Source organism: Sorex fumeus, unplaced genomic scaffold, assembly GCF_029834395.1.
Source record: "Sorex fumeus unplaced genomic scaffold, SorFum_2.1 ptg000098l, whole genome shotgun sequence".
In the NCBI taxonomy this organism is placed as follows: domain Eukaryota; kingdom Metazoa; phylum Chordata; class Mammalia; order Eulipotyphla; family Soricidae; genus Sorex; species Sorex fumeus.
Genome location: NW_026606155.1, coordinates 45,015,022 through 45,029,160, shown reverse-complemented (window position 1 = coordinate 45,029,160; position 14,139 = coordinate 45,015,022). Strand labels below are relative to the sequence as shown.

The following is a 14,139-nucleotide window of genomic DNA, read 5'->3' as shown; positions in this document are numbered from 1 at the left end:
GCAGTGCTCAGGACTTACTCCTGACTCTGTGCTCAGGGATCATACCTGGTGGGATTCAGAGATCTCTGGCACCAGATTGGCAGCATGCAAGGCAAGTGCCTCACCCTATGTACTCACTTCAACCCCTGAAAAAGTTTTTAATAATGTAGTTAACCCATGTGATTTATGCCTACTGACTGTTCAGATCTGTTCTTATTTATTTATTTTAGTTTTGTGGCCACATCAGGCAGTGCTCAGGGCTTACTCCAGACAATGCTCAGGGAACTCTATGTGGTGCTGGGGAGCAAACCCAGGTTGGCTGCTGCAAGGTAAGTGGTTTTCCCTTATTATATTTCTCTGGCTCAAATCTCTTTTAACTGAGTGAAACTTCTGGAGTCTGGGGGAACAGCAATGCACAATGCTCCTTTACCCACTACCCCTCCGTTTTTTTACCTTCTCTCCTGAAGTTCCCTTTGGTGTTTCTCCGAAAGCTCTTTCCGCAACTCCTCTTTCTCATGAGCGTGCTTCTCTGCCAGGCTTTTCAGCTGCTGCTGATGCTGCTGCTCTAGTTCCTGAGTCAAGTCCCTCACCTTCTCTGCCGTCCAAGTGCCGTTTTGAAGAAGTCCATCCCTCTCTCTGTTAAATTTGTCCTCTGCCTGCTCCAGTCGGGCCTGGAGCTCCTGCTCGTGTTGCAGCCTCAGTGTCTCCTGCAGGTGTGTCTTCTCCTCCTCACACTTCACCTGCAGTTCTTTTTTCTCTGCCTCATGCCTGCAAGCTGTCAAATGTTCTGCCTCCCTGAGCATTGCTGCCTGCCCCTGAAGTTCTGAAATTTCATTTTTAAGGTCACTTATTTGCTTTTCCAATGTGTGTGCTTCGCTCTCATACTTTTGCTTCATGTTCTCCTGCTTTTCTTCACAGCGCACCTTGGCTTCCTCTAGCTGCTTCTCATAGTGGTGTACCTGAAGGCAGAAAGCACAAGCATTACAACTTAAGGTCCCACGAAAGCAATGCAGCTGGGATGTAAGGACTTTTCTCTTACGAAGATACTGTCCTCAGTTCCCTACCCCCTTTATAAATTCAAAACATTTAAAAGAAAAAAGGTTAAATTTTTTACTTGAATTTTATTTAAAATAAAAAATTAAAAAATTTTAATTCGAAAACTCATTAAGCCAGGCATGGTTTGATCTCCTTTCTATCTTGGTTGCATCTTATTAGTTTCTGAACAACTGTATTAAAACTAGCCCTTCTGATAGATGCTTTTGTCTCTCCAAGCAGCCTCTCCAACTTTAAACTTAAGCTCATAATTAAATTAAAATATTTACTGAACATCCATCTCATACACTCTAGGACTAGTAGAGACACAAAGCTGTGTCAGACACAGTCCCTGCCATCAAGGAAAGACCAGTCCAGGCAGGTTATGAGAAGAACAAAGAAGAATAATAAAATAGTAAGACAAGTATTTAAAAGACAGCTGAGCATAACCCAGGGCTTCAGAGGAGGACAGAAATCACATTTGGTGTGGGGAATTCAGGAATGAGTTTAGGTAATAGGTGGCATTTGAGGTAGACTCTGAGGAGTATAGTCTGAGCATAAGAGGACACTGATTGATGAAGAACAGCACATTACCTGGTTTGGCTTATTTTTGTTTTACTTTTATTAAGATTTTTTTTAACAAGTTAGAAACAATATAGTTGCCTTCAAATATCATGCTTGCTAATGCTGAAGATATTACACTGAACAGAAACTCCCCTGAGAGGTAAACTCCTCAAACCGAGTGCTCCTGAGGAAGCAGTTCTGAGTGCTATCACACTATGTTCTGAGATAAAGACTATCATTGCAATGCCCACCTACAAAAGCTTATCAGTGCGCGAAGACTCTCAAAGACCAGGACTGAGAGAGGGACTTACTTTGTCTTCAAGCTCTAGTCTTAGACGACATAAGTCCCTGTGGTGCTGCTCCTTCATCTGTTCGATGACCAGCTCCGCCTCAATGCTCATCGTCACAGGGTTGCATTCTTCAGAACCAAGGCCTGAAAATACATGGGAGCCCCAGAGCCTGTAGCAGGTTCTTTCAAAAACACAACTATGCAGGGACAGACAGTTTAACTAGGGAATTGTTTTCTGCCTCCGTGGCTGTTGATCTACTCAGGAGCAACATTAAGCCAAGAGGTCTATTCTATTTTCAAATATTAGGAGAACACCAAAAAAGAAGGTGAATAAATCCTTTTAAAAATTAATTTTTATTTTTTATTAAAGATTTATTTATTTTGTTTTGTATTGGGGCCACACCTCATGGTACTCAGGGATTACTCCTGGCTCTCCACTCAGAAATTACTCCTGGCAGTACTCAGAGGACCATAGGGGATGCCAGTGATCAAACCCGGTTCAGTCGCATGCAAGGAAAGTACCCTACCCACTGTACTATCTCTGTAGGTCCAAAAAGTGAATAAATTCTTTGATGTCCATGCCATTTGCCACTTGTCATATCCATATTTCAAACAACAGGTGGCGTAGATGTGGAACTTGCTGATAAAGGTAATCTCTTAATGAAAATCTCTTAATGAAATGTTTACATGTGTGGCTGTCTGTGCTGAGGAAGAGTTTGAACTGTTATGCTTATGAAAAAATCAGACATAAATGAGGAAAACTATGTATTTATTGTGCAGAATGCCTTCTGACTGTTCAAATCTGTTTATATTTCTTTATCTTCATTGAAATTCTCACCTCATTCATAAGCTCACCTCTTAAACCATCCAGGATAATGAGATTAAAGGTTAAAAAGAAGGAGGAAAAATATGAATAACTAGGGGCTAAGCTAGCAAAAGACAAAATGATTATGTCTAGTTCTCAGGAGAATTCCCTTTCGTCAGGAGACCTCCTGAATTGCTTTTCCTATGGGGGCATACGAGCAAGTGTTCGGGGCTTACTCCTAGCTTTATACCACATGGCCATAAATGGCTCCTCTTAGAGGAAAATATAGTTTATTCTTAGATGTGATACCAAAAGCACAAGCACCACGATATACAAAATATGTTTTACAGTAGAGTAATCCTATTCTGAAGTAGTTTGGTCAAACCAACCATCTTCTGGCTATGCAGCAAATACTGATTGGCAATTAGCAGGGGAGAAATGTGGCAGGAAATTAAGTTACCAGCACACAGCTGTTGTGTTTTCAGGAATGAACTTCTTGGGGGTCACACTAACCAAAACATCACCAGATGATTGGGTGCTATCATACAAATTTCTTGTAGTATAGGTAAGTATTCACCTTAAATTATCAGTTAAATTGTTTTAAAGAGGGCATGGTTTAGGAATACAAATGTGAGCAGTGTGAAGGGAAAACTCTCATCTCATCCATATGGACTCTGCTCTTAAACTATCCAGGATAATGAAATGAAAGATTAAAAGGAAAGGGGAAAAACATGAATAACGTGGAGGCTAAGCAGCAAAAGACAAAATAATTGTGTCTAGTACTTTGAAGAGTTCTCTTTAGTCAGGGGACCTCCTGAATTGCTTTTCCTATGGGGACACACAAGCAGATGGGGAAAGGGGCATTAAATTTGGACCTGGGGTTGACAGTCTTGTTTAGACCTTTCTCTCATGAAGAGTATCATACCCCCAGCTGTAAAGTGACACCTAGGGTAAAAAAAAAATATCACCCCAAGATGCTTCAGCTTCACAAACCTATGAGGAAAATAAATATCCAAATCACAGGATCAACAACATGGAAATCACGAGACCCCAAACTTTAATAACAAAACATAAAAGATGCCTGTCAAGATGGTGCATGGGGCTGGGGGGGGGGGGGGGTAGAAGAGGGAACATGAGAACACTGGTGGAGTGAAGTTACACCGATGGCAGGAAAGGTGCTGGAACATTGTATGTCAAAACCCCCCAGCAGGGGGCTGGAGCAATAGCACAGCAGGTAGGGCATTTGCCTTGCACGCGGCCAATCCAGGTTCGATTCCCAGCATCCCATAGGGTCCCCTGAGCACTGCCATGGGTAATTCCAGAGTGCAGAGCCAGGAGTAAACCCTGTGAATTGCCAGGCATGGCCCAAAAAAACAAACAAAAAAAAAGCCCAGCTATGAATACCCTTTTATCTCACATTGCTTTCATAAAATAAAACTTGAAGGAAAAAAAAGAAAAAGAAAATGTTTCCATTCTAATAATGAAAATAAAACCATTTTATTAGCTATAGGGAAAAACAGAAAAACTGAGATGCATCATGTTATTGGTTGGGTTCCATCCTTAGTCTCTAGTAAGGCGATATAGATTGAGAGAGAAGAAATGCCTTAACGCCTCTTCTTATCTCCACCTCAACATCTCATTTATTCTAGAATAAAAAGGTGAGGAGAGGGGCTTGAGTGATAGTACAGTCAATAGGGCGTTTGCCTTGCATGCATATGGTCCCATATGGTCCCCCATGTACCACCAGAAGTAATTCCTGAGTTCAGAGCCAGAAGTAAAACCTGTGTGGGTGTGGTCAAAAAAGCAAAAAATTAAAAAAATTTAAAAAAAATTTTAAAAAAAGGTGAGGAGAATAAATAACCCTTAACGGACCAGAAGGTAGGGCACTTGCCTTGCATGTGGCCAACCCTAGTTTGAATCCCTGGTATTACATATAGTCCCCTAGGCACCATTAGGAATGATCCCTGAACACTGCCAGGCGTGGTCCCCAAATCCAAACACAAACAAACGTGTCAACAACTCTTTTGTTCCAGGTGGCAGTGGAGAAAATGATTCATAACAGAAGAACTGATCATGATTCCTTTCTGATACTCACTTTCAGTTTGGGGCAGGAAAGAGGCTACCAAAAGGCTATAATAGGAGCGGACAGTGAATGTAGGAAGTCTCCCAAGCAATTCTGCCTCCACCCTGACGAGTTCAAAATCTTCTTCAGCCATGCCCCTTCATCCTCTCTGCAGTTCTGCAGAGGCAGTGCAGACAACTAGCAGAGCCAGCATCAAAAAAACCAAATCCTGTAGTTTCTGGCAGGTCTATCCTCTGAAACCAAACTAATTAGCCCTTTTAGAAAGGGAGGGTTCAGCAACTGCTCAGTGTCCGAATGCTACCAAGGTCTGCATTCTCATACTTGTGACCAGTTGGTTCTTAAAAAAATAAATTAAATTCCTTGTGGTTTGATTTTTCCACTCCCTAGTTGGTGCATATCAAAATCAGATGGAAATAGTCTCATGAAGACTTTAAGGACAAATTTAAAATGAAAACAGTATTTCAAAGATTAAAAAAAATTTTGGTTGCAAATTTTATATTCAACCATGGCTCTAAAACGAGCAAAGGAGACCCTGAAAAGATGATGTTTGAATGGCTTACCTTGGTCAGGCTCAAGGCAACCACTGTTAATATCAAGTTCTTCTGACAAAGAGTTCTTCAAGGGAAGTCTGAACATTTTGCCTTGTGTACGATATTCTTCCAGCTCAGACTGGAGTTCATCTACTTGATCTTGTAATACCTGAGGTTGGAACCCACAGACGTCTTAGATGTGACACCAAAAGCACAAGCAACAACAGAAAAACTCAATAAATTAGACATCATCAAAGTAAAAAAGTTACTATCTGAAAAGATTCCATCAAGAATGCAAAACAACTTTTTCAGGTGAGGTCACTGGTTTGGTACCCTACACTAGAGAGAAGTAAAATAATAATAATAATAATAAAACCTCACAAACTGGAAAAACTGGCATTTAAAATTATATATCCAATAAGGGACTCATAGCTAAGATGCTATAATAGCTTAAGTAAAAAATTTTTATAACTCATTAATAAAAAGACTGAAAATTTGCTAGAATAGTAAAAATGACTAAAAATACACTAAAAATTGGCAGAGGGAACCAAAGAGATAGTATCAAGTTAAGGGTACAGCACTGGCACTGCATGGTCCCCCAGCATTGTTGGGTGAAGACCATTTGGGAGTGCTCCACCCCCAAGGCCCCCAAAACTGACAAAAACTCTCAGTAGACATTTCTGCAAAGACGATACACTTGTAAGGAAATGAAAAAAATCTCAAGACTGCTAGCCATCAAGAAAAAAAATGTCACAAGCAATTCCTATCTCTGAAGAGGACTGGAATCAAAAGCACAGTTACAACTGTTCGTGAGGATGTGAAAAAATGGGAAATTTCATATTGGTGGGCATGTAAAGTGGTTTAAACCCCTTAAAAAAAGGTTCACAGTTTCTCCAAGGTTAGACATATGGTGAACATATGACACAGAAACTTCATCCCTAGGTACATCACCAAGAGAAATGAAAATGACTGCCCACACAAAGCTTCATATAAATGTTCATGATATAATGGTTAAATATGCACCAACTAATGAGTGGATAAATAAAATGTGCTAAAGTCACATGATGGAATATTATCCAGCAAGGGAAAAAAAGAAGTACTGATATTTGTTGCAACATAAATGAAATAAGAAAACATTAGACTAAGTGAAGGGAGACAGTCACAAATGACCACACATTGCGTGACAATATGACATGAAATAATGTGTGACTCCATGTATATAAAATATCAAAAAGAGGCAAATCTCTTAGAGAATATCTTGAGACAGGAGGTTAGGGAGAGAAATATTTCAGCTACACAGAGTGAGAGTTTCTTCAGGGGGTCGTGAAAATGTCCTACAAATTTATTATAGTGCCTAATTATGTGATATACTAAAAGACAACAGATTGTACTTTAAATGGAGGGAATTGTATGCAAAGCTATTAAGAAATAAATAAGTGGGACATTTAGAAAATTTTTAGAGACTGTTGGCAGATTTCACTGAGAAATCATTAACTTTAAAGACATTTGAGGGGCTGGAGCAACAGCAAATTGGGTAGGGCATTTGCCTTGCATGCGGCCAACCCGGGTTCAATTCCCAGCGTCCCTTATGGTCCCCTGAGCACTGCCAGGGGTAATTCCTGAGTGCAGAGCCAGGAGTAACCCCTGTGTATTGCCGGGAGTTACCCAAAAAGCAAAAAAAAAAAAAAGACATCTGAAGAAAACACCTCTACTTGATTAGTCAAGAACCAAAACTTAATTGTGAATGTGGCAAAAATATTGTATTTCTTTTCTCAAAAAAAAGAAATATTGTATTTCTTTTCCTAAAAAAAGAAATATTGTATTTCTTTTCCTTTAAAAGAAAGGCTATGCAGCAACCTCATAAAAAGAGGAAGGCTTTTCTCATCTGTGTATAATTTTTTCTCTAAAGCATTTTGAACAGTTAAGCTTACCTTGTAAAATACTTTGTGGTTTATGGAAAATCAAAATTGCTGAGTTTAGAGTTATTATTTTTTTAAATCAAAGATTTCTATTATTCATAAGTATGTTTGTGTGTCTCTGGGGAAAAAAACCAACACAACCACAGAACAAAAGCAAACTACATCAGATTACGACTCTGCAATATTCAATTAGGAAAGGTCGATTTCAAAATGCATGCACCAACATGACCGTACATGCTTCCTCTCAGAGGAAAATATAGTTGTTATTCCAAGCACTGGCAATTTCTTATCTGAATAAAGCATGCTTTATTTAGTTTGCTTGACTTCCCAATAGCTCAGAATACCTAAGTAACAATAACTATCATTCGTGCTCAATGCTCACAAGGGCCAGGGTTCTGTTCAAAGCATGGGACATAATCACTCACTGAATTGGAAATGAAGCAGCAGGATGGAAACTAGACACGTCTATCCTCACTAAGTCCTTGCAGTCACTTACCCTGCACTGTTGCTCATATTCATTTCTCATCTGTGTCAGCCTCTCTTCTTGCAGAAAGAATTCAGCACTGCTGGGATCAAGGTCACCAAACTAGAAAAGGAAAAGGCCAAAGCTGTCATTTTCCCCAAGTGCCTCATTTGGCCTATCGCATACCAAAAGCCCTGGTATTCACTCAGTCTCTTGAATATGAAAGGAATGTGGCATTTAAGCACAGACACCACCAACCAGATAATGAGAAGAACTTACTAGAGTGATGTGTTCAACTAAGTCAGGGATGGTTTCTCAGAGCCCCTTACTGTTTATCTCATACCCCACCCAGTAAGTTATATTATTGCAGTAATGGTTCTCTCTTAAGGTACCAAAATACAGGAAATCTTTACTGCCTTGACATTACTGGATTGTTTTTTTTTTTTTTTTAACAAATATGAGGGTTGCAGCAACCCTGCTTCAAGCAAGTAGATGAATATCATTTTTCCAATGACATATGCTCACTTCCTTGTCCCATAAAAATTTAATTAAGCTACGAACACTAAGTTTTTAGACATAATGCCATTAAACACCCAAGAGACTGCACTACAGATATAACTTTTGTATACACTTAGAAATAAATTTCATAAGACTAACTTATTGCGATATTCACTTCACTGCAGCAGTCTGGAACCAAACTAAACCCCAATATCTCTGAATGGTGCCTGTAATTTCTCTAATGGGAATTTGAGTGGAACTGTTTCTGTTCTTTGGAATAAAGTGCACTTTGTGCTACAAATCAGCTAATCAAGTTACAGAGATTTACCTTTTCTGCTAATACATTTTCCAGATTTCGCTGAAGTTTATTTGTCAGATTTTCATACTCTGCCAATTTCTCTGCATTTTCCAGAAGCTCATTTTCTAGGCGGGTGTTTTCCTGAAGACATTTGTAGAAATTAAATGTGGCACCAATTAAAAAGTAAGCAAATGATTGTACATGTTATTCAGTCATTTCTATGGATTGAGAAAACATGCACCTATTAAAAGCTGCAGATTAAATAGGCAAAAGTATTTTAATATTTTTATTGACATTTATCTTATGGGCTGGAGCGACAGCACAGCGGGTAGGGCGTTTGCCTGGCACATGGTCAACCCGGGTTTGATTCCTCCATGCCTCTCGAAGAGCCCACCAAGCTACTGAGAGTATCCGGCCCATACGGCAGTCTGGTAAGCCCCCAATGGCGTATTCGATATATCAAAAACAGTAACAACAAGTCTCACAATGGAGACGTTACTGGTGCCCGCTTGAGCAAATTGATGAACAATGGGAGGACAGTGCTACAGTGCTATCTTAAGCCCAAAGACTATTTCACTTTTCCCCTACAGAATTCTGCAGTCTATTATAGTAGCTGCTAACAAGTTGCCTATGGCTATCAAGCACTTGAACTTTGTTTACTAAAAACTGAGATATGTTACAAGTTTAATATATTCACCAGATTTTGTAGTACAAAAATTGTAAATAACACAATAAAAATATTGCATGTTGATTACATCTCTAATACTATAATACTTTATAGATACAGGATTAAATAAAATACTGCGAAAATTAATTTCACCTGACTACATGGAAAGCATTATGCTAAGCGAAATGAGTCAGAAGGAGAGGGACAGACACAGAAAGATTGCATTCATCTGGGGAATATAAAGTAACAAATTGGGAGACTAACACCCAAGAATAGCCGAGATAAGTACCAAGAGGTTCACTCCATGGCTTAGAGGCCAGCCGCACATGCTGAGGGAGAAGGCAGCTCAGATAGAGAGGGGAGCACCGAGTAAAGGGTGTTGGGAGTACCCTCCCAGGATGAGAGATGCATGCTGAAAATAGACTATAGACTGAACATGATAGTCACTCAATGCATTTTTTGCAACCCACAGCACCCAAAAGGAGAGAGAGAACAAAGGGGAATGCCCTGCCACAGGGGTAGGGTGGTATGGGGGGTTGGGGGGTGGTAGGAATGCTGGGAACATTGGAGGTGGGGAATGGGCACCAGCGGAGGATAGATACTCAATCACTGTATGCCTGAAACCCCAAGCGCAAAGATTTGTGAGTCCACAACTGTACCTCATGGTGTTTCACTGATAAAAATTTTTTTAAAAAATTAATTTTACCTGTTTTTTTTCCTTTTTTTTTTTGGTTGGGGGTGGGGAGTCTTGGGCCATATCTGGCAGAGCTCAGGGTGCAATTATTCTCAACTAGTCACTTGGGGGTTTCTCCTGGTGGTGCCCGGATAACATTGCAGTGCTGGGGATTGAATCTGGGCTTTCTGTATGCACAGCTGAATCCATCAATCTCCCTAGCCCCTCTTCTTTTTTTTTCTTTTTGGGTCACACCTGTCGATGCATAGGGGTTACTCCTGACTCTTCACTCAGGAATTACTCCTGGCGGTGCTCAGGGGACCATATGGGATGCTGGGAATTGAACCCGGGTCGGCCGCGTGCAAGGCAAACGCCCTACCCGCTGTGTGATTGCTCCAGCCCCAGCCCCTCTTCTTAATTTTCAATATGGCGAGTAGAAGAATTCCAAAATTAGGGCCAGAACAATAGTACAGCAAGTAGTACCTGGCATGCAGACAACCGGGGTTCAATTGCCGGCATCCCATATAGTCCTCTGAACCCCACCAGGAGTGATTCCTGAGTTCCTGAATAACCCCTGAGTATCTCTGGGTGTGACCCAAAAAGCCAAAAAAAAAAAAATTCCAAAATTAAATTTTATTTAGTAAAGATATAGTTTGGTTTATATATAATTTACAATTTTATTCTGATTTAAAGATATAAGAGCCATACAAACAGGTTATTATATGATTTATATGGTTTCCATTATTCATGTTTAAATTATTACAATAAAAATTATTTTAATTATTACACAAACTGAAATTCAGTGTTTTTTTGTGATTATAATACTTAAAAGAGTTTTTAACACACACATAAATATATATATATATAAACATATATATATATATTTTTTTAAAGCAGCAACAAGCATAAAGGGCCAGGTAAATTGTAGAGCAGGTAAAGAGCTAGCCTTGTATACAGCCTGCCAGATTCAGTCCTCAGCACCCCATATGGTTGCCCAAGCACGGCTAGGAGTGAGCCCTAAGCAAAGAGACAGGAGTAAGCCCTGAACACCAATGGTGTGGTCCAAAAAATAAAATGAAATAAACCAAACCATAAAACTACACACACATGTATTTGGCATATTTTCTATTCCAATGTTAAAGACTGACTGGAAGAACATTATTTTCAAAGTACATTTTTGCCTGAAGAATATAGAGCTGGTATATTTTTAATTCTAGTTTATACCCTCATATAGCAAAAATAAATAAATATATGATTTTTTTTTAAAAAGTTCCTTTTTCTCAAATGCCATTCTCTAACTCTGTGGGCAGGAGCTGAGGCCATCTGCTGAGAATAAGGGGTTGAAGGCAGGGAAGGGAGAGGGCATCAGCCAGGTGCCAAATAGCCGAGGCCCCTGTGCCACTTCATGATGGTCAAAAAGCACAACACACAGTATTTAACACAGTGGGCAAACCAAATGCCTAGCAACCCCTGAGATTCAGGTCTTGTGATTCAGTCTGTGGGCAGAATGAAGGAATAGCAAACTCTTGCAGAGATGCAGTTTTCCACGTGGTTCCCAGAAGGAACACAGTGATTACCTTTAAAGAGAGGGCCAGGCGGTCCCGGACATAGTTCTCTTCTGTTTTGGCCTTTTCAATTTCCTGCTCAAGTTCTACACGCTGCTTGCCCACCTGTTGCAGGATCTGCTCTCTCTCTTTTTTGAGTTCATTCTTTAAGGCTGCTATGCGTTCTTTGTACTCCTCATCTAGTTTCCTGTGAGGAGGAAAGATGTCCCTTGAGAGTTTTCTATACATCTACCAAAGATGGAAGCATTGAATTACAGAGTTGGACAGCTCTTTTGAGAGAGTATCCAATGATTCCTGCTTTCCTGTAGCCATGTCTACATGTAAATCCTGCCATCCTGGTGTGGCCACATGATCAGGCTGGTCCCCAGCCAGGATGGTGGGAGAGAAGGACCTGGCCCTTTCAGCCTACCTGAGGTTGTATTCATTCCGACGCTCGATGGCTGCGTGATGATCATCCACCTCTGATGCCATTAGAGATTTGAGTTTCTCAGCCTTGTCTAGATCTGACCGTAGCTTCTCTTTTTCTCTGACCATTTGATCAACTCGCTCCCTAAAATAAAATAATAAATCCAGTTAAAGAGAAACTTTTTAAAAAAATGTTCTTGAACCACTGTGAGATAGTTACAAGCTTTCACGTTTGGGTTATAATCACACAATGATCAAACACTCATCCCTCCACCAGTGCACATTCCCCACCACCAATATCCTTGGTATACCCCCCCTTCCAACCTTTCCCCTGCCTTAATGGCAGGCAATATTCCCCATACCCTCTCTCTACTTTTGGGCATTATGGTTTGCAATACAGACACTGAGAGATCATCATGTTTGGTCCATTATTTACTTTCCGCACACATCTCCCATCCCGACAGATTCCTCAAGCCATCATTTTCTGAGTGATCCCTTCTCTATTCCAGCTGCCTTCTTTCTCCCCTTTGCTCATAAGGCAGGCTTCCAGGTATGGAGCAATCTACCTGTCCCGTATATCTACCATCCTTCGGTGTCAGCCACATGTTATGTTTATACTCCACAAATGAGTGCAGTCCTTCTATGTCTGTTCCTCTCTGACTCATTTCACTTAACATGATACTCTCCATATCTATCCATTTATAAGCAAAGTTCATGACTTTATCTTTCCTGACAGCTGCATAGTATTCCATTGTGTATTATTTTTTAAAAGAAGAGAAAATTTTTTAAAGCAACAAAATCTCTAATTCAATTTACTTCAACACAAAACCAAAATCAAGATAATCTGGGCTAGAGTACTCTTCAGTACTCGCGGTAGGGTGCTCTCCTTACATGCATTTAACACAGGTTCAATCCCTGGAATCCCATATGTTCCCCTGGGCACCATCACGAGTAATTTCTGAGTGCAAGGCCAGGAGTAAGCCCTGATCATTGTCAGGTATGGCCCAAAAACAAAAGCAAAAAACAAGCAAAAAAATCAAAACAACCCTTTCAAAACAACAAGACAACACAACTCTCCTCAAAGGCTTATGTGCAGATCTAAGCTCTACTTCATTCTCAGTTTAGGGAAGATTTATGCAGTAGAAAGATGATAGGAGTGAGAGAGAATGAAGATTGATTTTATAGGCATTGCAGGAATGACTTGCTGAACAGGTAGGTGAAGGGATAGAACAAGAGAATATGTGCTCAACTCACAGCAAATGCCTGATCTCAGCCTTAAAGCTGGCTAGAGCTGCCTGGTGGATGCTGTTCTTGGTAACCAAAAGCTCATTTTCAAGAGCCAGAGTTAATTCTGTCAAGTTGACATTTCCATCGAGGCTGAAATCCAAGGCCTAGAAAATAAGTTCAAGATAATCACAAGTCCTATCTTCTGAAAGCTAGAAATGTAAAGGCTTATAAATTCAGAGAACAGAATTTAAAGTCTGGAAACTAGAGGCTTAAGAATAATCTTCAGTCTAGAACATAAACTAAGTTGTATCAAAGAAGAATCATAATACGGTTATTTGCATGTTTTTTTTTTTAAAAAAACTACTCTTTGCCACCATAAACAGAGGGTATAACTTATCTTCACCAACAAAAGGTCAGCTAAGAATAAGTTTCCTGCCAATACTTTTGGACAGCATAGACACTTGATTGATAGCACAGCGGTAGGGCGTTTGCCTTGCGCGCAGCCAGCCGGGCCAAGCCGGGTTCGATTCCTCCACCTGGCAAACTACCGAGAGTATCTCGCCTGTGCGCCAAAGCCTGGCAAGCTACCCATGACGTATTCAATATGCCAAACACAGTAACAACAAGTCTCAAAATGGAGACGTTACTGGGCCCACTCAAGCAAATCGATAAACAACAGGAGGACATACACTTGATTAAAAGTGATTTGAGAAATTGCCCCTTATACTGGGATCCAGTGAAAAGGAAAAAATATATACTAAATTTTTTTGAATAATAAAATAAAATTACAAAATTATTGGCACTGAAAGGGGCACATATTCTACTTCATATCCCACCTTTTGGAGTAATTCTTTTCTTTTGCTTTATGAACCTCCCTTTTCTCGCTTTTCTTTCACTTTTCCTAAATAAAAGCTATTTCACCTGGGAAACAAACCCCTTCCCCAATTTGCTGTTTCTCTGCCATACCTTCAGGATCTCCTGGCTATTCTCAATGCCCTCTTCCTGCCAGGTGTCCAGGATTCTCTCCACTGATGCACAGCCCATGCCATCATCCAGGCAAGAGAAGACCCGAAAGCCAAAGTTACTCGTCATCGCCAGTGGGGTTGTTGTACGTCTCCCACTCTCATCAAAAGACTGGAAGA

General features: G+C 40.3%; 1 protein-coding gene across 1 annotated transcript in view; it reads right to left on the bottom strand.

Moving 5' to 3' along the window:
• The window catches only part of NIN (ninein), a 111,146-nt gene that overhangs the window by 33,871 nt on the left and 63,136 nt on the right, over nt 1-14,139 (bottom strand). The window contains exons 9-17 of the mRNA XM_056133180.1: nt 13,964-14,131; nt 13,025-13,161; nt 11,775-11,915; nt 11,378-11,552; nt 8,491-8,601; nt 7,698-7,787; nt 5,313-5,451; nt 1,887-2,008; nt 433-938 (exon numbers count right to left, since the gene is read on the bottom strand). Coding sequence (XP_055989155.1) covers nt 433-938; nt 1,887-2,008; nt 5,313-5,451; nt 7,698-7,787; nt 8,491-8,601; nt 11,378-11,552; nt 11,775-11,915; nt 13,025-13,161; nt 13,964-14,131 — 1,589 coding nt within the window. The remainder of the gene's footprint in view (nt 1-432; nt 939-1,886; nt 2,009-5,312; nt 5,452-7,697; nt 7,788-8,490; nt 8,602-11,377; nt 11,553-11,774; nt 11,916-13,024; nt 13,162-13,963; nt 14,132-14,139) is intronic.